The 26,161-nt window shown below is 40.2% G+C and overlaps 1 protein-coding gene across 2 annotated transcripts; it reads right to left on the reverse strand.

The window, feature by feature from the left end:
* Nucleotides 1-1,510: 1,510 nt before the first annotated feature.
* On the reverse strand, nt 1,511-25,670 carry LOC131466580 (myosin-9-like). Of its 2 annotated transcripts, XM_058639914.1 has the most exons (43): nt 25,512-25,670; nt 20,797-20,987; nt 20,538-20,678; nt 19,914-20,070; nt 19,309-19,336; nt 18,793-18,886; nt 18,166-18,186; nt 16,011-16,103; nt 15,821-15,884; nt 15,398-15,496; nt 14,943-15,086; nt 14,212-14,307; nt 13,990-14,066; nt 13,655-13,849; nt 12,967-13,140; nt 12,618-12,791; nt 12,265-12,379; nt 11,808-11,998; nt 11,093-11,214; nt 10,801-10,870; nt 10,535-10,695; nt 10,288-10,396; nt 9,970-10,101; nt 9,668-9,874; nt 9,382-9,519; nt 9,105-9,228; nt 8,824-8,995; nt 8,488-8,700; nt 8,103-8,247; nt 7,805-8,011; nt 7,562-7,666; nt 7,239-7,391; nt 6,880-7,128; nt 6,505-6,717; nt 6,162-6,374; nt 5,918-6,079; nt 4,937-5,065; nt 4,000-4,088; nt 3,760-3,883; nt 3,430-3,638; nt 3,236-3,344; nt 2,886-3,058; nt 1,511-2,441 (listed from the first exon to the last, which is right to left on the reverse strand). In XM_058639914.1, exons 2-43 carry the CDS (start codon nt 20,980-20,982, stop codon nt 2,333-2,335), a joined length of 5,886 nt encoding a protein of 1,961 aa, XP_058495897.1. In that variant the 5' UTR covers nt 20,983-20,987; nt 25,512-25,670; the 3' UTR covers nt 1,511-2,332. The 2 variants fall into 2 exon arrangements, with proteins under 2 accessions (XP_058495897.1, XP_058495898.1); XM_058639915.1 differs by lacking the exon at nt 18,166-18,186.
* Between the last annotated feature and the right edge of the window lie 491 nt (nt 25,671-26,161).

The following is a 26,161-nucleotide window of genomic DNA, read 5'->3' on the forward strand; positions in this document are numbered from 1 at the left end:
CCTTTTTGTCAGATTTCGGACGACATACTAACCTATGACTTTTTTGTCACATTTTGGACGACATACTAACCTATGACTGTTTTGTCACATTTTGGACGACATACTAACCTATGACTGTTTTGTCACATTTTGGACGACATACTAACCTATGACTTTTTATGCACATTTTGGACCACATGCTAACCTATGACCTTTTTGGCACATTTCGGACGACATACTAACCTATGACTTTTTATGCACATTTCGGACGACATACTAACCTATGACTTTTTATGCACATTTTGGACGACATACTAACCTATGACTTTTTTGTCACATTTCAGACGACATACTAACCTATGACCTTTTTGTCACATTTTGGACGACATACTAACCTATAACTTTTTTGGCACATTTCGGACGACATACTAACCTATGACTTTTTTGGCACATTTTGGACGACATACTAACCTATGACTTTTTTGGCACATTTCGGACGACATACTAACCTATGACTTTTTTGTCAAATTTTGGACGACATACTAACCTATGACTTTTTTGGCACATTTCGGACGACATACTAACCTATGACTTTTTATGCATATTTTGGACGACATACTAACCTATGACTTTTTTGTCACATTTCGGACGACATACTAACCTATGACTTTTTTGTCACATTTCGGACGACATACTAACCTATGACTTTTTATGCACATTTCGGACGACATACTAACCTATGACTTTTTATGCACATTTCGGACGACATACTAACCTATGACTTTTTATGCACATTTTGGACGACATACTAACCTATGACTTTTTTGTCACATTTCAGACGACATACTAACCTATGACCTTTTTGTCACATTTTGGACGACATACTAACCTATAACTTTTTTGGCACATTTCGGACGACATACTAACCTATGACTTTTTTGGCACATTTTGGACGACATACTAACCTATGACTTTTTTGGCACATTTCGGACGACATACTAACCTATGACTTTTTTGTCAAATTTTGGACGACATACTAACCTATGACTTTTTTGGCACATTTCGGACGACATACTAACCTATGACTTTTTATGCATATTTTGGACGACATACTAACCTATGACTTTTTTGTCACATTTCGGACGACATACTAACCTATGACTTTTTTGTCACATTTCGGACGACATACTAACCTTAGGTCTTTTTTTTTGGCCAGGCAGTGTAGTTTGGCTTACTTGAAGCACTTCTAGCTCTTGTTTGTACCCAAATGTTCAAATGCACTTGTTGTAAGTCGCTTTGGATAAAAGCGTCTGCCAAATGACATATAATGTACATGTGAAGAAGAGACAAGCTGGTAAGGATGCCCAGAATCTCCTAGTACCTCAGAAATTATTTATGTTTTTTTTTTACTTTTGAGGAGCATTGAGACGACATCTTTTCACGTTCAAAGACACAGGATGAATTGTTACAGGACAAATGATCAAATTACCAATCTACTCTGGGACACACACACACACACAACAATGTAAAATGCATTTAATATTTATCAATTTATTGCATCAAGGTATTTGATAAAATACAGAGTAGCCTTAAAATATTGGCATCATTTATTTGATAATACAGTGTTTTGAGTATCACTTTGGGCCCAACATATCAAAGACTCAATATTCACAAGCCAATGTGCTGATATAAACTCATCTGCTGCTCCAAGAAAAGCACAAAATACATTGAGAGTGACTACCAGATGACCCACCACCAAAAATCTATTTAGTATAAAACCATTGAGAGATAAAGTACATCAACCAAGAAGTGAACCTTTTCTAATCCAGTGTGTGTTTAGTTTGTGTTGGCACCGTGTATTTCTGGTTGAGGTACAAACATAATAGTGAAAGTACAACAGTGCAGATTTATACTGACAGCAGTGAATTTGAATCACTGTTAGTAACTGCCTTTAACTTTCAAAAAGACCTATATTTGTGTGCAAAATAAGCATAAAATGGCCAGTGTTTTATCTCCCAAACCAGTCAAGTAACAGCAAATGAACCTCCAAGCTCAGATAAAAATTAAATTCCAGAGGCTTTTCTGAGGAGCAATTTTTTACAACATAGCCACAAAGTAGGAAAGTTTTTGTAGAAAACACTGCTCACATTCACAATTATTTGGCTGAATATACGGTAAATGCATTATATGTGCAGTAACAATAAGGCTAAAAGAAGATTGTCAAGGAGAATAAAAGGCTAAATTCCCTAAGGAAAAAGACGTCCTACTTGATAGCTCGCATGGTTAATGGTTTTCTGAATCTGCATCAGTCAACTGTGGTCATCTTGATATTTCCCTCTAGATTTTCTTCTGCTCACTCTGCAGTACTCTCAGGTGTTTCAGCTGGCACCTCCACATCCTCATCACTGTCCAGGCCAGTGCGGTTTATGATGCGTCGCATGTTGATAGGCACATCTGCACGTCTTTAAAAACAAAACAAAGAAAGGGTTAAACACAGTCCGAGTCCGGTACTTCACACTGCTGCACTAAACAGAAAAGACAAGTCATTAGTGAAGAAGACATTCTGTCATTCTTCAATTTCGATCTGATCAACTTCAGACGTGGATGAGTGGCTCTTGGGAACATTACCGACAATTCATCTTAACTGCATTTGCCATGACAACAGTGACATCACAGACAAAACAGCGTCTGGTGATTGGAACATGCTATAATGATGTACTCTGTAGTAGTAGAAGAGATTCCATATATCATGTAAACCTGCTGTAAATACTGCTGTAACTAAAGAAATACTATATCTTATTTTATAATAGTTTTTGTAAATGTCTGTCCTGGAGTACATCTGTGTTATGTTATATACACACATTTGTACACATTTTTCTCAATGGGGAAAAAGTGAAGGACGCTACCTGAGCTTGCTCTTCAAACTGCTGACTTCACGATTCATAACGTCGGCTGATTCAGCAGCATCATCCAGCTCTCGCTGCAGTTTCCTACGGATGGCGTTGGATCGTGTCAGCTCCTCCTCCGTTTCCTCCAGCTGACGCTTCAGCTGACGCATTCGGCTGTTTGTCTTCTCCACCTGCAGAGAGTCCAGATATAAATGTGGACCGGAGTGGATCACCGGTGCAGCAACAATGTCCAAAACAATAATGAAAGGAGATCAATAAGAATGCCGGGATCAAACTGCCCCATAAGAGCTTTCTTGTTATTTTAGCAATCTGAATAAAAAAAAAAGATGATTTATGATGAGGCTTACCTGGTCTTTGTATTGATCTGTGTTGCGCCTCTCATCATCCACCTGGAGTAGAGACTCTTTCAGCTTCTTCTCCGTCCGCCTGGCCAGTCTGGAGGCCTGCTGACGCTCCCTGAAGTGGGGGGGGGGGGATAATCACATTTTCTATGAGAATCTACACAGAAAGTAATTTAACCGTCCTTTGGACTGGCACTCACTTGGACTCCATGTCGAGCTGTTCCTCCAGCTGAGCGATCTTGGCCTCCAGGGTGGTAATAGAGGACTTGTACTTGGACTTGATGGTTCCCTCGAGCTCCTGCAGCTTCAGTTTCAGCTCCTTATTCTGGCGATCCAGCTGGGAGCGAGCCCCCTCCACCCGCTGAGAGTTGCTGCGTTCTCCAGCAAGTTCAGAGGTCAACTGCTCCGTCTAATGTCACAGGAGAGAGAGATGCTGCTGAAGTCGAACTTTAAACAGTGAGATACTGAGAACAAAAAAAAAAAAGTTGTTGTTTATACATCTACATATTTTAGATACTCTGTGTCCTTACCTGCAGTGTGTTTCTCTTGAGACGATCATTCACCATCTCAGAGTTGAGCTGCTCTTCCTCCAGCTCCTCTTCCAGCTGAGTGATGCGAGCCTCCAGCCTCCTCTTCTCATCGGCCAGTAGAGAACTGGTGACGAGAAGTGAGGGTTAAACATTTCCTTACACAATATTAAGTTGTCTAAACTGAAAAAAAAATTTTTTTAATTACAAAGCCAATGTGTGAGGTTATGGTCTGGTTCTTACTTTTTGGAATTGCTGCCGGTAACCTCATCCTGGAGCTCGTCTCTCTCGGTCTGGGCTCGTCTCTTGAGCATCTCTGCATTGGCCAGATCCTAGACGGAGCAGAAGTAAAAGTAAGTCAAGGAATAATTAATCCTCTTTCACCTGCAGCATCACAAGCAACATTTAAGAACAGCGTGGCAGACTATAGAAGAGATTTAAGAAGATTAGAGGTTCTTAGTTTCAGGTGATCATAATACTCATTGTTATATTTTTCCATTATTATTAACAACAACAACAACAACAACAACAACAATGTCAAGTATTATTTATTTAAATCGCTCTGAATCCTACACACTGCAGGTAAGAGCATATCTAGTCTCCACAGTTTTAGATAACTATTTATTTATGGTTTTTAGTAGATAACATTATGATAATTTCATCTTAATTATGTCAAACAACAAGACAGCAATTACAAATACAACCAAAACTTACTTTAAGAAAATCGGAGTTCAATTACATTTAATTCAGTTTGGAACAAAAGGGCAATACAGTTGTTATTTATGACATTGCTAATCTTTTTTGTGGATCGTTGGAGTCTAACACTTCTTCAATTTGTTCTGATTGGGAATATAATCACTGAGTCAAATCATAGGTTAACCATAGACAGTGTATTCTAAGATTAATGAGATTGTCTACATCAGCAGAAATAAATATTTAAATGGTCTAACTTTTACAGTTGGTTGCAATATAATATTTAGGGGTTGACATGCATTATGCACATAATGCTCACTGTATATCATTGCTGGGGTTTTGTTAATGTTATCCAATAATAATACTAATAATAATAATAATAATAATAATAATAATAATAATAATAATAATCTTTATATAAATCCTTGTTACCCCATGAGGTTTAGGACTTTTCAGTCGTCTCCCCCCCACACTGTAACTTTCATACCTCCTGGACGCGCAGGACGTCAGCCTCCATGGACTTGAGCTTCATCTCAGTCTCTTTGGCAGCAGTTACAGCTTCATCTCTGGACAAACGCAGCTCCTCCAACTCTCTCATCTGCTCTTTCATCAGCGCCTGCAGAGTGGACATGAACACAGCAGAACTGACGTTAGATACACATCACGCTTTTCAGTCATGGTCTCAGGTTATCTATGGCTCTTCCTACAAGGAGATTAGCCCAGTGTTTCCCAAACGTTCTATACGGGGACACACTTTTTTAAAAGATGGAAAACTATTGTGACTCACAATATAAATACAAAAGCAAACTTGTGTATAATGTAGCAAATTGTTTACAGCCATATAAGCAAAACCTGATATCATTTAGAATTTTTAGCAAATCCCTTTCAAATGATGTTTTTAGTAAATTAATTCAAACTATTGTTATTTAAAACATACATATTTTCTGCAAATTAGTATGGGGACCAAAAATATAGGTCCCATGAATCACCTGTGGGTCCCAACCCAGCATTTTGGAATCACTGAATTAAACTGCACTAGACCAGACTTTTAAATAGTGGTTTATTATTTTGTCATATACAGCAGAACTAACTCATTCTGTGTTTTTGTCACTTTATCACTGAGGGTATTGGCTAACAGTTGTTTTGACAAATGTGAGAAAACAAGTGTGTTTGTCCAGAGTTAGTCTGCCAAAAAGCCTCATAACTTATGTGTTTTGTCAGTTTGTTTGTTTGTGTATTTGTTGGCAATATTACAAAAAAAAAACATACAAGTATTTAATTTGCACCAAACTTGGTGTAGTAATGGGACCTGCACTCTGTGTGTCATTCATGCCAATTCCCCAGCCAAACTATGGATATGGATGATCCAGCAACACCAATATCTCTATAAATAGTATGTGTATGTGTATGTGTATGTGTGTGTGTGTGTGTGTGTGTGTGTGTGTGCATGCATCCATGTTTATTTCACCTGGAGTTTCTTCAGCTGTTTGAGAGCCTCATCACGGCCCTTGTTGGCATCATCGATCTGAACTTCGAGGTCTGCCAGGTCCAGCTCCAGTTTCTTCTTGGCTGACAGAGACTGAACACGCTGCCTGCGCTCATCTTCCAGCTCAACTTCCATCTCACGCGCCTGAGGGAGAGTCAAAAAAAAATAAATCACTATTTGGTATTTTCTTGGAAAAATTATATTTGTACATGCCAGAAAATTGTACCTGTTTAACCAGCTGTTTCCTCTTCTCCTCTCCCTGTTCATCTCTGGCCTGCAGGTCTCGGTCAAACTGGGCCTTCATGGCCTGCATGTTGACCTCCAGACGCAATTTGGCATCTTCTGTGGTCTGCAGCTCATCCTCCAGCTCCTCCAGCTGAACCCTCATCTCCTCCAGCTGCTGATCCATGGCACGCTTTGACCTCTCGAGCTCATGAACCTGTGGACAAGGAGGTTTTACTGTACATACTCGGACAACAAAGAGGTCCAGTGCTGCCAGTGACTGAACCTATTTTGACTATAGTATTGTTGACATTAGCAAAACATATACAGAGACTTCATCTTCTTACACTCTTGCCAACGTCATCCTTGGAGGAAACCAGATCTTCCATCTCAGCTTTGAGCATCTTGTTTGCACGGTCCAACTCAGCCTTCGCGTCCGTCATGGTCTCCAGCTCGCGCGCCAACATCAGTGCTCGCGTTTCCTTCTCTCTGGCCTCAGCCTCGGCCCGGTCGCGCTCCTCAGCGTACTGAGTGGAAATGGTTTTCTCCTCTGCTAGCATCTGAAGAAAGAGGGTGAACACATCAGGAACGGCAGTTAAGAATCGGACATTGGCATAGGTTAAAGAAATTGTTAATTAAAAATAAACAACATATAGATTTATCAACCTCTTAATGCATCATGCTACTTGTACTAGAAACAAAATACAGTGTTGACGTGATACCTGGTCAAACTTCTTCTGCTTCCTCTCCAAGTTGGAGACGATCTGCCTCAGGTGATCTTGGTCCACCAGCAGATCATCCAGCTCCTGCTGTAAACGGGTTTTCGTTTTGTCCAGTTTGTCGTAAGCTGCTGTTTTTTCCTCCAGCTGTAGCATCAAACTGTCCATTTCCCGCTGGACACGCTTGCGTCCCTCCTCTGCCCCCTCCAGGGACAAGGCCTCCTGTTCCAGCTTCTTCTTCATCTCTCCCAGCTGTAGACATTAAGAAAGGAAGACTCGGAATAAATGTTTGGAAGTGTCCTTGGGAGAAGTCCTATTGATATCCAAAAACAAGGAGCTTAAGGATGAGACTGTGAACCAACCTGGGACTGCAGAGTGGAAACCTGCTTCTCCACGTTCCTCTTAGCCTCTTCCTCCTCCTCAAGCATATCCCTCAGGCTGTTCTGCTCATTCTCCAGCTGCCGAAGCTGAGTGGAGATGGAGAGCTTCTGACGGGTCTCCTCTGTGAGCAACTCCTAAACTCAGAGAAGGGAAAAGAACAAAAGTCATAATTAAGTATTGATACAGGTTTAGACCAACGGCTACTGCTCCATTCGATTTGAGACAAACAAGAATGTGTTGTGAAACAAAAAAAAGTGAAACAAATATCAATCACAACAATAACAAGGCATGAAGATGTTTGTACCTGTGTATCCTGGAGCTGAGACTCAAAGGAAGAAAGGTCTTTGCTGGATTTGATGTTCTTGCCCTCTGCTTCACTCAGGAGGCTGTTGACATTGTCGAGCTCAGACTAGACACCAGGCAGAAAGAAACATAGATCATAGACAGATTAATCAACCACTCCATTTATCACTCAGCTCTCATTTCAAACACTGTACCCTGTGAATCCCCTCTGACTTAAGGAGGTCAGAGGACCATGCATACACACCTGCATCTTGGTTATCTTGCTGGTCAGCTCCAGTCTCTGCCTCTCACTTTCTCCAAATTTGACCTGCAGTTCTTGAACCTGTGATTCTGCCTTCTTGCGGCGGTGTTCAGAATCTCCTTTGCCTTGTGTTAGAGATTGAAGTTCAATCTGCAGCTCGTTCATCTCACTTTCCAGGGCCTGCTTGGTTTTCTCCACTGACATTTTGCTCTACAAGAGTGGCACGCGTTAAGATACATCACTGGTGTTGTTGAGATTTTGTTAATCAGTGTTATCATTTGTGAAAGATGCCAATGCTTACCCTTTTGGCCTGTTCGAGCTGTTCATTCAGCTCTTCAAATGTCTGATTGTGTTTTTGTCTCATGTCGGCCATCTGCTGCTCGTGGGTCTTGGCCTCGTCCTCCAGCGTCTTCTTCATATGGGCAACCTCAGTCTCACGCTTTGACCTATGAGGACAATGCGAGGACACATGAGACTAAATCTGTAGCACGTTGGCAGTAGTTTTTTGTGTGATAATCTGTCCATTGAACACTTTGATCCATAAAAGAATAAGAACAACTATAGGATGGACTCTATCTATCTATCTATCTATCTATCTATCTATAGTTTGACCGGTGTAAAATGAGATGCTTTGCTTCTCTACAGCTTCTGTCAATGATCATATCCATATGAAGCTCGACTGTTACCTCAGCTCCTGCTGTGCTGCAGTGGAGTCCAGAGTGTCCTCCAACTCAGTCTTGAGAGCTTCCAGCTCCTCTCCCAGGTCCCTGCGGTGTTTCTCAGCCTTGGAGCGTGCCTGCCTCTCCAGCTCCAAATCTTCCTGTAGCTCTGAGATCTGGGCCTCCAGCTCCCTGATCTTCTTCTGGGCCATGTTCTTGGCTGCAGCCTCTTCCTCTATCCTGCAGGAGAAGAGGAAGGTGACTGAATGTTACACTACATGAATGGTCTTGAAAGGGAGGATATTTTTTAAACAACATTTTACGAAGCTCAAGTCCTGACATGTTATTGTTCAGAACCCTGACCTGGCCAGTGCAGCGAGGAGCTCCTCCTCCTTTTTGGCCAGTTGAGCACGGAGTTCATCGATCTGGGCCTGCAGGTCTGAAATCTGGTCGTTGAGCTCAGTGGAATCGCCCTCCATTTTACGACGGTTCTTCTCCAACTCTTGGCGAATTTTCTCCTCTTTCCTGAGGCGATCTGTATTTCAGAGTTTTAATTTGTAATTACTTGCTTGAGTGATGAGTAATGCACAAGAATGGTACACACACACACACACACATCTGAAATAGATAAAACAGATACTTGCCTTCCAAATCTGTAATCATGGCTTCATGTTTATTTTTGAGTTTCTGCAAACTTTTAGACTTCTCTTCCTCCTCAGCCAAGTTGGTGGTGAACTCAGAGATCCTCTCCTCCAACTGTTTCTTCTCCTGAGGTTTTAATAAAAATAAGGAAAACCGTTTTCCAGGGAGCAAATATTTTGTTTATGGTGAACATATTTCAAGGTAACAAAATATACTTTCGATTCTGAATTGACCAGTGCTGCTGACCACTGGATTAGACATCAACATGTTTTACAAGACCTTGCTGAGCTTCATGTTCTGGTCGTCCAGCACCATGACGTCCTCCTCGATCTTCTTGAGCTTGGCATCCATGGTGACCTTCTCCAGCTGAAGCTTCTGTCTGGCTGCCTCCTCTTCGTCCAGCTGCTGCTCAAGATCCTGGATGACCAAAACGAACAATGTACAATGAATGCATTTAAAGAAAAAAATAATAATAATAATAATAATAATAATAATAATAATAATCATCTTATTCATACATTCTTTTCACTTTTTTTTCGAATCACATCTTAGAGATTTTACGGACCGTGATGTTCTGTTGCATCTTTTTTCTCTCGGTTTGCATCTGGGTGACTCGCTCCTCCTCCTCCTCCAGACGAGATTCCAGGTCGTGCAGGATCTCCTCCAGCTCCTGCTTCCTGTTAGCCAGACGGGCTCTCATCTCCTCAGCCTCGGCACACAGCTCTGTCTCTGCCTGGAGCTGCTCTTGAAGAGCCAACTTCTCAGAATTCAGCTAACGGAGAGGAGTCAAGGTCAGAATCAGACTGGATAATTATATCTGGATAAAGCAACATTTGTCATATATGTTATAATATAGGTATTTTCTACCTGTTGCTGCTTGGTTTCAAATTCTTTGAGCTGTTCCTCAGCCTGCAGGTGTTTTTCCTTCACCCTAAAAAGCTCGTCTTCCTTGGCCAGCATCTCCTCCTCTTGCCGGGACACTTGCAGCAAAGGCTTCACCTAAGGAAGATGAAAAAAAGACAAAAAAAACATTACTGAAGCACATGGGAACATGTGGACTTTTTTCTCTCTATTTCACTCTTGTGGAGACCATGTAAAATACTCGATGAAAATCAGATGTGTAAAAAAAAAATAAAAATGCATTTTTACAATTAAAGCACATTTAATCATCTACATTAATCTGACCTTGGTGAAAAGTCTCCACCATTGCCAGTTCCTGAGTTTAAGGTAGGCTGCACAGTTTCTCTGGATTACTCTCATGGCCGTCAGTTGCTGTTGTCTCTTGGCAAAGGCTCTGGAGTGAAAAACAAAATACAAAACATACTTCGGTCAAGATTTGGACATCTATAATAGCCGAGTGCAAACTGCGGTACACAAAAAGCAGACATTGACTGCGGAAAAGTGTTATGATAGAAATGACTTGACTTCATACTTGCGAGCCAAATGTCCTCTGCACCAGGCCTGGAAGCTGATCATCACATCAGTGATCTTAATGTCTCTCTCCTCCTCCAGGTGAGCCAGGACTCCAGCTCTAAAGAACACTTTACTCTGACCGATGCGGTACAGATTGGGGTCCAGCTCCAAAGCTTTGATCTGACATAGAGAAGACAGAAATTACAGAGACAATTCCTGACACTTGAACCAAGGTAAACAAGAAGATTTTCCCCAGATGTGTTGAAAGATAGTTCTTTTCATTACCATGAGCACACAGGCTTGCTTTCCGTCCATGAAGCCTTTTGGAATAGCATTTGGAGTGAGAATTTCATATCTAAGAAACAGACGAGCAAAATTAAATTACTGAAGTTTGATCTCGAGTGTTTTTTTTCCCTTTATGCTAGTCAGTCAAATTCTAATATGCATCACATTTAAATTTGAACTGAAAGTTGAGTGGTATGAAAAGAAAGAAAATGATTTGAGGAAATTGTGTTTGGTGCATTATTAAAAGGAAACATAAGGCACCACATATTTGCATATAACACCGTTTTGTCACCTCTGTCTGAACTCCTGGAAGACAATGCGGTTAGGGAATCCTTGTCTGCAGATACGAATCCCCTCCAGGACTCCATTACACCTGAGTTGGTCAAGAACCAGATGAGGCTCCAGTTTCCCTGCCTAAAAAAGAAACGATTAAGACGTGTTCATACTCTCCCTTCTTTATGATTTACGATGTCACTTATTACAGTGGTTCCCTAACAGAACTTGGGGCGGTTGTGGATTTATTCATTGATGCATGAGGCACAAATGAGTGGCAAGCATGTCTTTTGGGGGATCTTTTTGTCACGTTTATTTTTAATTCTGCCTCCTCTAAATAAAATTAAACAGTCAAGCACAATTAACAGTTTGTACAAATATATACATATTATATTCATTAAATGAGTCCTTAGTCCTTCACGAGTCCCTGTATCACGGCATACATAGTGTCATTAGACGTAATATGTAAAGTCAGACAGGGTGAATACATTGTTTCGTCTTTGTGAACAGAAACATTTTATTTGGATGTTGTATCCTTTATCTGAAAACTGGCTCCATCATTTGTTGACAGTTCTTTGTGTGTGCTGCTTACACACAGATCTGCACGAGTGCATCGTGTGTCGTATGTAAAGCGTAACACATTACATATCAGACATGTCAAAGAGCATTTTAATATGGGTGTTTGCCCCTTCTTCCACATGCATGAACACACAGGGCTCTGCAGACCTCCGTACCTTTTTCTCGTGGTTGGGGATGATGCAGCGAACAAAGTTAGGGTTGGTGTTTCTCAGTGTGGCCATGAGGTTACTCAGCTGCTCCTTGTACAGTTGGCCCACAGTGCGGAACATGCCCTTACGGGTTCTGAACGCACCGTGCATAGAGTCCGACATCCCTGCCACTTTATCCAGGCCCACAATACGGTCAACTGTGAGGAAACAGAGGAGGTAGAAAACAATTATGTCATTGTGTTTAAAGACAATACAAACTTGTTTGCAAGTCACATATAAAAAAGATGCCGAGTGTTGAGTCTATAATTATGTTTACTTTACTAGCTGTGTAACAACTGTCAGCAACAGGAGATGTATACAGTGTTTTAGTCATGGCATTAAGAGACACTGTAAAAGGAATGTCACTATTTTCTTTCATTTCTTTTTTGGTGTTTGATGCAGTTTGACAATCTGGAAAACTTACCGTCTCTCCACAGATCACAGGTAAATTTGTCTGTAGATTGGTTAAGCAAAGTGGCAACACACTCATTCAGAGGATCCATGTTTTTCATCAGCCACGCATCTGCTTTGTAGTCCACCTACACCAGAGGAGAGTCACAATTATAATAAATGATATGTTTAGAAGAGCATGTCATAACCATCTGGAGATCAAAGTTCAGAACAAAACTTTTAGTTATTGTGTACATTTCCAAGAGAAAATACACTATAATTTATTATTTATAAATAATCTATATTATTTTATATTATTCAGTGTGTGTGAGAGAGATGTCAAATGTCAAAAAATTATTGAAAATAAAAAATAAAATATTAATTGACCTTTCCAGCATAGTGCATAATGCAGAAATCAACGTCATCCTTGAGTTTCTTGGGTTTCTGGAACTTGGGGTGCGTTCCCTGCTCCTGAACCACTTTCTCTACAAAGGACTTGTCTGTGGCTTTGGGGAACCAGCACTCTTCATCCAGCAGAGCCAGGACGCCTGGTGGACCAGCCTTTGATCAAATCAGGGGAGACAAGATACATGTGAGAATTTACAGTTCCAGAATCCTGACTGGGTTTATAATCCCATGTTGCATCTTCTCCTTAATCTGGACAGGACAGATAAAGAAAGATATGTGACATTTAGGCAAGGCTTGAGGGAGAACAATAACTTCTAAAACATCTTACTGGTTTCTCAATGAGGTCGATGCAGGGCTGCAGGTCCAGGCCAAAGTCGATGAAGCTCCACTCGATGCCCTCCCTCTGGTACTCTTCCTGCTCCAGGATGAACATGGTGTGGTTGAAGAGCTGCTGCAGCTTCTCGTTGGTGTAGTTGATGCACAGCTGCTCAAACGAGTTCAACTGTGGAAGACAGAAAACAAGCAAAGGGCATTGGATCAACAGTCAGAAAAATCTCAGTATGTAATGGTATTGTTTAAATAATGAAAATACCTTCTCTAAAATTAGTATAATTGCAGTTATGTTGACCCCACTTGTATACAACATTAAAATAAGTAAAGTAAGGTTCCTTTATTAGGATTTATAAGGCAACGGAAGACCAGCAGCTCCCTTGTCCCTGCGCGCTAAAAACCCTAATTTCCTTGAGTAGTGGCTAAAGTAAGCAATTCTGCCGGGTTCTAGGTGCAGGGACATACACAAGAGTGTCTGTGTCCCTTTAAATATCACACAGACTGTTATTGATGAGCAATTTTCCTCAACAAGGCAAAAGTTTGAGCAGCATTTTGAGCCTCAGAGTCTAAACATATTTACCGACACAAAGAGAGAGCGTCAAAGCCAAAACAGCCCAAACTCTCTCTCTCTCTCTGTGTGGTCTTAGAAATGCACAACTGTCAGTGTCAAACTGTCAACTCCATACCTCAAAGATTTCAAATCCAGCAATGTCTAGGATGCCAATGAAAGAGGCTCCCTGTCTCTTGGTCTTGTCCAGAGCTTTATTGATTCTCATCACCAGCCAGCGGAACATCCTCTCATAAGAGGCTTTAGCCAGAGCTTCAACAGCAAACTCAGCCTGCTCCTGAGTCTGGGCCTTCTGGACATAGTCCCTGCCAACCTAAAAAAAAATAACCAAAGTTATTACAGGGTAATCTGAATACATTTTAATTTATTTCAGATAAAGAAACTGAAACCAAACACAGAATCTGGTTTAGTCAAGTTCTAAATGAACCTGCACATATTGATTGCTATGCAAACCTTGATTCTGGGTGACAGGATCGCTCGAGTGAAGTCAGTCACATTGATGCCCAGCAGGTGGCACACTTTCTGGGCAGCTGGGGGGGTGAAACATTAGGGTCATAATGGAGGACGTAAAGACGATTGAAAGATGAATTGGGAAGACTTGATTTAAAGAGAATGTGTAGAGGGTAAATAATAAAGATGATAATGGTGGTGGTGTGTTTGTGTAAATGTGATTACCTGTGTCATCAGGCATGGACGCCTGGTCAGAGTGACGCTCCTTCTTGAAGCTCATGTTCCCCAACTGCAGCACAGCCGACACCACCTTCAACAGACCTGACCAACAAACACAAGAGATCAGTGTCTGCTAAAGAGGAGAGAACACACAGACTCATCATGCAAGAGCAACATATACAAAATATATTATTTGACTGAACAACTGAAAAATGCAACTCTGTGTTCAGATGAACGTACCAAAAAAACAAGAAAGTGCAAATCAAAAATGGTGTGGCTTGTCCCTCACCAAGACAACACAGACATACAGAGTAGGGCATGTGGGAATATCACATTTACCCTGGATAAAAATTGCATTATAGCCTTGAGAATAATGGACACGTGTGTAACAACTTCTAAAGGGCTAACCAGTTTATTTCTTCTTAATTGATTGCCTAACATTTATTTTTTTATTATTCATTTCTATTCTTTCTGTACTGCCAACTGGAAAACAACTTGAACTGTCGTACTGTGTAGTGCTGTTGTAGCAGTTTTGTCCGGGAACCATTTCCCAGAGGGGACAAAATTTACTTGATTTGACGCGTGTCTGAATGCATGTGAGTGCAAACACGTTTGGTCAGAAATTAAACAACCCTAAAGTGATAGCAGTCACGTCTAAAATTAGGAACTTTTAAATTATATTGAAATTAAATTGCTATTCACAGCCCTACAAGTACAGAAAATAAGAAGGCAGCTACCAGTAATTTCCTCCTCTGGTACGCTCATGATACGAAAGGCCTCCATGGTTTCCGTGAACATGTCCTTGTCCTGCTGTCCAGGAATTGTCACGTTTCCGTTCGACAGGAAACGGTACTTGCTGTAATCCTCCAGACACAACTCAGCTAGACAGTGAAAAAGAGTCAAAAGTATTAATTTATTTAAAACTGATCATTTTATTAATATATACATATGGGACTTTTCAGTTCTATACGGATTCAATGACTGAACAGAGGAAAGGGAAGCTCAGCCATATTGGCCCATATCAGTTATTTCACATGCATGTACACAAGTTTCTCAAGAAACCATGTTTCATAAGACACTCTCAGCCGTCCATGCAACCCATTACAGGCAACTTTTTACTTCAGTGCTATTTCAAAAACATCCAGTTTAGTGCATTTATATTATATGGTAATGTCAATGTTTCAGTGCTTACTGCGCATTTTGTCCCCTGCTCCTGTGAGCATGTAGTAGAAGACGTGGAAACCCCTCTCCTCTTTCGCTTGTCTGACGGCTCGAGACTTCTCCAGCAGATCTGACAGCATTTTCATTAAAGACGCACAACGCAAACACAACTGCAACAACAGCTTTACACAGTCATCTGTGCAACTAAATATGTTGTAAATAAGTAATGCTAAATTTCACAGCAAACAATTAACTTTAACTGTGAGGGTCTTAAAGTTGCACATACACCAACCTGCTTTGTGTCTATTTCACCATGTCAGTTCATGTGATGTAAACCAGTGCATATACTTAAGGTCAAGTGTTTAACATTTACAGTTAAATTTAATATACTGTATATACACCCCAATACGAAAAGACAAAAATGTTTATATTATTATTTTTTTTAAAAGGATACACGTTTCAATGTTGGCTCCAACAATGTATCCATTGACATCAAAGTTGATCCTGATGAATTTTCCCTGAAAAAGAAAACTCTCAGTGAGTTCTCAAAGAATAGAAAAGTATCAGCTACACTTGAACTGTCGTTGATTTATAATTGAGGTCTGTATCAATGCATTTCTGATTTTCTCAATTTTGAGTCTTACAAATCTTGATGAGTTGTCATTCTTGACAGTCTTCGCGTTGCCAAAGGCCTCCAGGATGGGGTTTGCCTGCAGCAGCTGTTTCTCCAGTTCCCCCTGATGGAAGAGTCAGTATCATAGCAAAACTATAAACTCTGATAATCGTTCATCTCAACACTGTGCCGGACAATGGACAAGCAAGCACAGCTTTCAAATCATGCATTTCCTTTCACCGCTGCCAACCTTTCATTGGCCAATGCAACCTCCTTGAGCTTATTGAAAACAATTCAGGCTGTGGATTCAAAAGAATTACCTCAGGGGACGTGATCATTTCCCAATCAGCCACACACAGACACAAATAGAATACTGCACATACCACCAAACATTCCTGCAAGCACAACAAGCCTACTCAGGCACACAAACCCTGCAGACCATCCCTGTCCATGCAAGCACAAACAAGAGGACACATGTAGCACACAGGAAGGTTAGTCAGGACCCCTAAAAGGAAATGCAGGAGTGCACTGTAACACTCGTTACTTGTAAGGTTGTGCATGCCTTTTACAAAGCAGTGTTGGCTGAAAGACGCCCACTCACTCGACATCATCGTCTTTCTTTCCTCAATCTGGTCAAGCCTGATTTTGTAATTGTTATGCACGAGTATACAACAAGGTGTACTTTAAGCCAGGAAACGCTCAGATAAAGTTCCTACTTTGTTGTGTGGAGCAGTTCACTCCCTCAAGGGAAATAATTAAGCCAACTCTCTATCCCCTGAACCCACTTCTGTTTACTTAGAATTGAAAAGGAAAACAAAGTTTTGTATTTGAAAAAAGATCTATTTGACTCAAACAAAACTTAAAAATTAATCTTCTCATGGTTGTAATTTTTTTAAACTACATCCACACCACTACATTTTCATTTGAAAATGTGTGTTTTCAGATAAAAAAAAATGTTGTGTCCAAACAAGCGGTTTGATCTCATAATCTGCATCCATACTAAACACACCTGAAACCTACAATATATCACATGATCATGCAGGTAAACTAAGCATGTGCATGTCTGTGTAAACAGGACACAGTTTCTCCCCTGCAGTTGTTTGCTTGGTTTACAGGACGTTCTACCAACAACAAACAATGGTGAAAAGGAAAAACAAGGAATTTTCTGTTGTGAGACCATAGGATAACTTCATTTAAATCAGGAAGTGAATGCAGGGAAATGTGCCACCATTTCCAAAGATCTGTGTGACCATACAGGCAAAAATGTTTCCCCTGCTGTTTTTAAATGAAAATGGGGACAACGTTTTTCCAGTCTCAACACTGGAGTAATGAGGATGACAGGCATACTCGCAGCAGAATATGTACGTTTATAGAACAATTAGTGCGGCTTTGTTTTAAAAAGATGGCTTTGAGATTTGGAAAATGCACTCATTCACTTTGACTCCACATTTGTACAATAAATATAAAGTTAAAGATTGTCTAAAAGGTAAATGTCAAGCAGTAGACACATAACACATAAGCAAAAGTTATGTGCCTGCCAGTGTGTTGTATTTCAATGTTTGTGTAGATTAAACACATTTTGTTAAAAACATTCAGAGGTGCATTTAAATTGACCCAGACTGGATGTTCCCAGGGTCACATGGCAGAGTAGTGGCCAACACCAAGTTTGCATGTTTTCCCTGTGTGTGCATTGGTTCTCTCCAGGTACTCTGGCTTCTTCCCACAGTTACATGCAGAGGTTAATTGAACACTTGACAAATTGACCGTAGGTGCGACTGTGAGAGTGAATGGTTGTTGGTCTCTGTATGTTGGCCCTGTGATGGTCTAATGACCTGTCCAGGGTGTACTCTGCCTTTAACCCTGTTATTGGCTACAGCCCCCCACTACCCTCATGTGGAAGATAAAAGTGGTGGACCAAGAGTGAGTGAGTGGATATTTCCAGTCTTTACACAAAGCAAAGCTAACTTGATGCTGGTAGCAGCATCATGCACAGCGCAAACATGAAGGTGGTATTAATGTTCTTGTCCAACTCCCTGTGAATAAGCGCATTATCCATGCCGAAATGTTCTTTTCAGGACACAATATTTTGATGATATGATGCATTTCCTTCGATACCCAGACAAAGACAAAACATTGTTAGTAGAGTCAAGACACCAGGCTTATGGGGGTCAGAGAGATGAACTCACGTGAGACAACACTGCACTGCCCTGGAGAGGAGGTGAAAAACAACAAGATCAACATGTCTGATACCAAACTAAAAATGACAAATTCAATTTTATATTTTAAATGTTTTTTGTAGAAACAACATTTCAAGAACTACAGGAATCATTCAGAGTGCCAATCTCTGCCAAGGCCACTCATAGTGTCCTCACAGTATCCATGCACTCAGAAAAGTGAACTGAAACCAGATCACCACCAAAATCTATCAAGTTCCTCCTTTGGGTCATCTATTGTATTCAAAATTTGTCTAACATTTTTCGAGTTAAGCTGCACAAAAAAAGACAAACAAGGCTGGTAAAAACACAACCTCCTCAGTGGAGGTAATAAAAGTGCACACACACGTACACACAAGCACACTTCTTCGCACTGCTTCACTTGAAGTCACTGGTGAAGGAGGGGAGGCAGGCATGTAAAGGCCTGAAACAGGAATGTTCAGTAGTCGCCACAAAGCTCTGATCAGAGAGGCACCGTCATGTACAAACAGAGGAGGAAGGAGGAGGCAGGAGAGGAGGAAACATCAAGGGGAGAAAAAAATCCATGGTAGTTTTCATCATAGTCTAAAACATCTGTGGACAACGCAGGACGTTACTCACCTGATCTTTCTTGGATTTGGCAGATGAGGCAATATGGGCAAGATACTGAATTACTTTCTTTGTGTTTTCTGTTTTCCCTGCTCCAGACTCCCCACTATAGAAAGACAAACATTGACATAATACAAATGCATCAGTAGATTGTTTTTTGTTACCTATCTATCTATCTATCTATCTATCTATCTATCTATCTATCTATCTATCTATGCTCATTTTTTTATAAGGATTTAATTAAGCAAAACAAGGTTTTCAAGATAAACATGGATGAAAAGGTCATTTAAACTAGCCACAGTCATTCAGCTGATGAAGACAATGTGATGTGATCAACAGCCCCAAAAGTGTAAGAAAATGAAGTTTGAGATTGTTTGAAGATTGTTTGAACAATAACATTTGATTTATGCTTAGATCAGTTGATTTATAATGCAAGAATCTACATGAATGAGGGTAAAAATCACAAATCACAGGAGAAATCACAGCGCCTTTTATAAACCACAGTGTGACTGAACAGAAGACACTTACGTGCAAAGGATTGCCTGGTCCTCGCGATCTATTGGACATTAAAATAGAAAAAAAATGTAAAACTCTTGATCAGAAACAAAGCTAAAAGTAATAAAGAAAAAAGCAAGTGAAAACTGTAATTAGTAGGTGTAGTAGGTGAACGAGTTTATGTGACAAAGTTGTAGGAAATGTGTGTGTCTGATAATCTAAAGCAGAGACTCACAAACTACAGATTTTAAAACGTCACAGGTTTGAGGCCAATACAAATTCAGCAAAACGTCAGGGCCCAAGCGCAGATCATTGGACAAACAAAACAGACAAACAACAAATTAAAATCTATCAGTCACCGATACATTAGCAGGTGAAAAACTAAATAATTAATCATAATTTCTTAGATAAGAGAATTTGTTTTTCAAAAAAAAAAAAAAAAAAAATGTGATGAAGGGAGAATTTTTATTGAGCCAGTCTGAGGCCCACCTGCAATACCCCCAAAGCCCACCAGTGGTCCACAACCCACACTTTGGGAAGCACTGAACCAGAGTTTCAGTATCTATGAAGCAAAGGGCTGAATTCGCTCAAGTTTTCTTGTAAAAGTTTGAAGACATTTTAGAAAGAGACGCATTTACCCTGCATCATGCTTCTGTATGCAGTGTCTGTGATGGCATAGATGTGAGGGGGCATCTCGTGTCTCTTCTTGCCCTTGTACATGTTCACGATGTCCTCGGTGTAGATGGGCAGGTACTTGTATGGGTTCACCACAACACAGAAGAGACCAGAGTACGTCTGGGTGAGACAAGAAAAGAAGACAGACACTGTCAGAGATGAGTTAACTTTTTTTTTTTGTCTGCATATACAAATAATCACAGTGTCGCTACTTAAGAATTAATAACATCTAATGGTGGACTCCTCTGCTCAATGTGGAACAACAGTGGCCTTCACATACCAGAAAAATGTGTGTACAAGGCAGCCTCCACAAAGAAAGGACTTGTATGACGTATAAAAAGCAAATCCTAAGAGGCTACTAAATCAATAAAATAAGTAATTATACACATATTTAAAAACATAGTGATGGGGAGTGCATTCAATCTGCACCCAGCTTATGCGAGTTCACTACTGATGTGTAATAAGGATGAGTTAAATGCAGAGGTCAGAGGTCACCATTACTGATTGGTGTGTGTGCAAAAACAACCAACTCTAATTCTAAATGTTACATACTAGAACTTTTAACACGTGCATCCCCACAAACTCACATAGATGAGTCCTGAGTAGTATCTCTCCTTGAGGTTGTGCAGCACAGACGCCTCGTTCAAGCAAGTGAGCTCCGCCATGTCCTCCACCTTGTTGAACTTGGGTGGGTTCATCTTCTGGATGTCATCTTTGTTTACTTTCACCTGAGAATTTGTGGAGAGAACACATGATAATCCGGAACATGTCGTTGATTGATGAAACGCTGTCACTTTGAAAAGGAAAAACGTTGACATTTTATTTCAATAAATTTTTCTTTTTCACCTTCTTGCCAGAGTCGGCGAGCTCCACCATACACTCATCTCCTTGCTCCTCTTTGACGGAGCCGGCCTCAAAGCCCAGCTTCTCAGAGGGAATCCACACCAGCTTCTTGGTGGCCCAGTCAGCCTGAACAAGAGGGTTGTTCCCCCCACTGCGGTCCCCATACAGGAATTTATCTGCATCCGTCATGGTTGCTATAGCAAACAAGAATTACATCAGAGTAATCTTAACTATCAATAGTTAGGTGGATATTACTGATTTACAGACTCACACAGACTCAATAAAGTCACTTTATAATGACCTTCCACCACAACACATAAATGTAGAACAGAAATAATACATTTATTCTTTACAAATGCAAAGGTTCTATTTATTGGTCTGTAAAAATATGGGAATTACAGTTCTCCCATCCTGATCAACCAATGACGATTGCTAAAATGAATAGATTTTCTCACAAATAAATTGAGAAATAAAGACTAAAATCATAATAAAGCTCCACTTCCCAGTTATTCTCAACTGTAAGATATACTTTGTATTCATTTGTTGACAACTAGCAAATCACAAAGCCTGCAATTTAATTGTTCTGTATTTGAAATACATTTGTTCTATGCCGAATTAAAAAGCCTGAAGCTAATATTCATGCGACTGTGATCTGAATAAAAGTTGATGTGCAAAACTCACAGACGGAACAACAGCTCCATGATTAGTTTGATAATTCCTCATTATTCTAGTTCCAAAAACTGAGGCTGAGACACAAACATATTTCAAATTTTGTTGTCGTACATGAATCATTGGTAAGAATCAGGAACACACCCATCATTCAAGCGATATGAAGCATGTTGTTCACATGTGAAGGACGTCATACATTAGCTGAGGTGTGTGTGTCGACACAAACCTGACAACAACTCTTCATGGCAGTTAGATTTACTGTAGCCTCAGAGTTAACAAAAAGTAGAGCACAGGTTTGGGCACATTACCGCCGCAACAGCTACCATTTCATGCTGTTCCACTGTATCATTATGAGCATCATGAAAAAAAATTCAAACTTGCTGCAGCATTCACACACTGCCTGTTACTGTATGTTACCCAAGGACTGCAGGAAAATTGCCTGTAAATTCAAATGTGTCTAATTTCAGTCCTTGTTTTTACCGTAATGACCCATGGCTCGCCTTTCACCTGAGCTCTACAGTGCGACTGCATCTCTCCTTATACCTGTCCGCCCTTTATTCCTTGTGCAGCCCACATTCATTCCTCACCAACTCATTACACAGAATTCCACAGATTCCTGACTTCCAGTGCTCATTATCCAAAATCCTCCTTTAATGTCTGCAATTTCCTCCAAAGTTAATAAATGGCCAACTATCAGATATTCTACGGTAGGACAAATGGCGTGACGCTGTGCATTTAAACATTTTAAAAAGGCCTGTAGTTGTTTAAAAGGTGGGCAAAAGTCCTGATAAAGGTTGGTGGAAGGATTCTCGCGGAAGGGGAGGGAAGGCAGGGAAGAATGTCAGGGGCAAGTCTGGGCAGAGAGGGAAATGTCATTATTCCCCAACCACACCCTGAAGAACGACTCTGTGCCTCAGCAGAAAAAGAAATTAAATTTACCCTCAAATGGATTAAAAATCCACCATTAAACATTGTGCTTCCACCAACAGCAAATTAGACCAATTATTTACAATTAATTTTTTGAACTAGACCAATATAAAAAAAATGCTCTTGCTTGTGAAAATTATTACAATTTACTTGAAACATTCAGCAATTTTGAAAAAAAGCTTTCTCATGACTCCCAAGAAACTAAGATGGGCAGAGTTAAGTGATGAGCAGCACAAACAAACATGTGTGTTCCCATTTCGCAAAATAAGTCCAAGATGTGCAGAAATAGTACAAGTAGTAGTAGTAATAGTACAAAAGAAATCATATAGACATTAAAAGGTCATAAAACACCAGAGGGTAATATACTTTCCCATAGGATGGATATCTCTTCATCCATCAAACCCTTTATTAGATTTATCGCCATCAAATCTCCACAACAACAAATGGGAAGAGAGAAGCACCATTAATGAACAAGTTGGCCGTACAAATACATGGACTGAAATGAATGCATTCAAAATGCTGATATTTTGCATATGTGCATGGAAAACACCAGCAGAGCATGTGCGTGTCTGTATAAGACAAAGACACAGTGAGTATATGTTGCGTTTAGAGACTGACGGATAAAGGCATTAGTGCACAGGGTGTCATCTGTGTCTCCACTAAGTTGATTATGTGCTCAGACTCTTGAAGATCAGCGGGGGACAAACACATCGACATTTTTACTGGTTTCATTGCACAATAAAATCCTGCAATGTATGAAAGAAAACTCCATAAATCCAAGAAAACTTGGGAGTGTTACATATTATCTTCTCTTTTTAATAATAAACCATTACACACTGAACACACACCTACAAAAGAGACTGTGTGAGATTCACATGCATCCATGGGCCAACTTCCTCAGGAAGTTAGTCAAACTCTGCGGTTTTAAATGACAAAATGTACTTCAGTCTTTATGTCCACAGCAAACAACAGTAGATAGATGTAGTAGAATCACCTACATGTACTTTTTCAAACCTCTGCTGAGGACCGAATAAAGACGTACATTTTTAGTGTCTCACTGAATGAAGACTAAGAGACAGAGCCATCCCAGATCTCCTTTACCCCCTTTACCTCTTTCACCTCACTGCAGCTACATGTACTCATCACTGAAGATTCAATCCTATGGTCTGGGCTTTTATTTAAAGTCAGTCTTTATGCTGCATGTTTTCAACAGCAGCAGCTCCTCATTCTCCTGCTCTGTATTTACCTTGGCTGCCAGTCAATCCCTGCATTATCCAGGCTTCAGTGTCCCCCTGCCATCTGCAGCCTGGCTCTTAGAGGCAGCTGAGGTGAAGGATCATTAAAATCACAAATGAATCGAAACATGATTGTATCTAAATCGAAAAGAGACTGCTATTATTTGAAAAGCCTCAAAGCAGCATTGAGATGAGATTCTGTAAATCTTTTTGGTTTTATTCTTCATGAAAATGACCAAGAATCATAATCCATCCATCGCCTGCTGCTATATCCTGCACATGAGGGTCATGGGGCACTGGTGCCAATGGAGGGGTAAACCCTGGACAGGTCACCAGTCCAACAACTACTCACTCACACCTACAGTCAACTCAGTGTCCCATGCATACACACAGGGAGAAGTTGAAACCAGCAACCTTCTTGCTTTGAGGCGATGTCTTAAATCATAATATCCTGCCAAAATTATATATTGACCGATAAAAGACATGGATATTGTTGTGCTACTGATCCGGGATTATCCAGACTCTGCAGTGAATGAAAACATGTTTGATTTCCTCAGTTTTTTAGGGTGGGGCACAACCAGCGGACAAAAAAAGTTGGCTGATTATTAGAAATAAGCAGAATAAAAAAAAAAAACTCGTACAGCTGCAACAATTAATTGATTCATCTATCTAAAAACAAAAACTACTGAGTTTAGGACTTTTTTTCTTCTTCTAATGGATTAAAAACACTCTCCGATTTGCTCTGGTGTCTTTGCTTCTCTACAACAATAAAACGGAAAAACTTTGGTTTGTGGACAGAACAAAACGCTTGAGGAAGTCATCAATTTTACGTTTAGCAAACATCCAACATTTTCTGCATTTCATGGAACAAATGACAAATTAGGCGGGTAAACAATTGGAGCCCTACTCATGTTTTTTTTAACTTTGAATTATGTTGACTCTTTTCATATTTAACTACTACCGAGATGTTTCCATATGGGATTTGTTTTTCTACATTTCCAGGTGCAGCCGTTCGGACCAGAAGACGAAGACTTTGCTCTTTATACGCAAAGTTTTCCCACATAAATCAAGCTTAAAACCGTAAGATGCACACTGACCACACACCCTCAACTAAACCATGAGTGCTAAATCCTCTTCAGTGAATGCACAGCAATTGTATGTCCTGAGGGTACACAGATACACATACAGACACACACATACAGACACACACACACACACACACACACACACATAAAAAAAAAAAAAAAGAAGAAGCTTGTCTTATCCAACCATCTGACAAACAACACAAGAGTCTACATGAAGAAGCCAAACAAGCTAAACACAACAGCCCTAAGCTGAAGTTTAAATAGTGGGAGTCTAAGATGAAAAAGTGAATTTTCCCCCCACAGGACGGGCCAGTTTTTCCTGTTACGCTGCAGCTGTTGTCCCAGTGAGACCATGCTATTATGCTGTAAATAAAGTACACATGCAGCCTATACTTAGAAAGTAAGAATAATGTCCATACAGACTAATTAAACATTTCTCCACCTTTATCTCTTAAAAAAAACAGCCCAGAATCATAAACATCTAGTGAAATTAGAAATGGTTGTTGTTTATGATGCAAAACATACAATATACTATATATGTAAAATATAATTGAGTCAGTAATCAGAGACAATCTTGAGATAATTGGGCATGCGCAGGTTTAAAGGGCTTCCCCATCTGACCAGGTGCGTCACATTTGTCATCTTGACCAAACACAAACTGATTTCAATCGGTTTTGTTGTTGTTGTTGTTGTTTTAAATAAACCCCAAAACCTTAACTAGTCATTAGCAAGTGATTACCTCCAGAGATATCACGACTACGCAGGCAGTTGTGTACCTGTGGACAAGTACCGAGTGTCTCACCTGTTGTCGTGGCTGCTGTGGCTGAACTCCGTCGACTTCCTGGGTGAGAGTGAGTTTGTGTTCAGGGGAAAAGCCCGTCGTCTTCAGCCGAGTGTCTCTGCTCTGTCATGCGGTCCAGCTGCTTCTCAGTCGTGGCTCTGCCAGGATGGACAGTCGGCATCTTTGATCCGCCCTATTTTTATTTTTCCGCAGGTAAGCCGGAAGTTCCGCCCCCTAGTCACCGCCCACCCACCCCCGCGCTGCAGCGCGTGCTGCATTCAAGTGCTCCATGTAAAAAAAAATAATACCTGGACTTAGGAGATGTTTTTCAGCTATAACTTTAACATTAACAGTTATCTATTTTAATATTATAAATATTCAGGTAATTCATTATTATTTCAGGTAAAATGTTTCTTCATTTACATTCCCCGTTTTAACCAAAAGTTCTTTAAAAAATATTTAATTTAGAGACATTTTAAATGAGATCAAAACACAGTCACTCGCTGTGACATCACAGTGTTCACAGAAATATAAAGCAACCATTTAGTTGGGATGATACCTGTTTGTGTAAGAGAAAACACTTTTGTATCTTGAAATCCAAAAAACTAAACTAAACTATGATTTAAGACTGTAAAATGTGGCTACTGTTTGTTTGAGTGTGTATACACACG

The sequence above is a fragment of the Solea solea genome, chromosome 10 (assembly GCF_958295425.1).
Source record: "Solea solea chromosome 10, fSolSol10.1, whole genome shotgun sequence".
Taxonomy (NCBI): Eukaryota; Metazoa; Chordata; class Actinopteri; order Pleuronectiformes; family Soleidae; genus Solea; species Solea solea.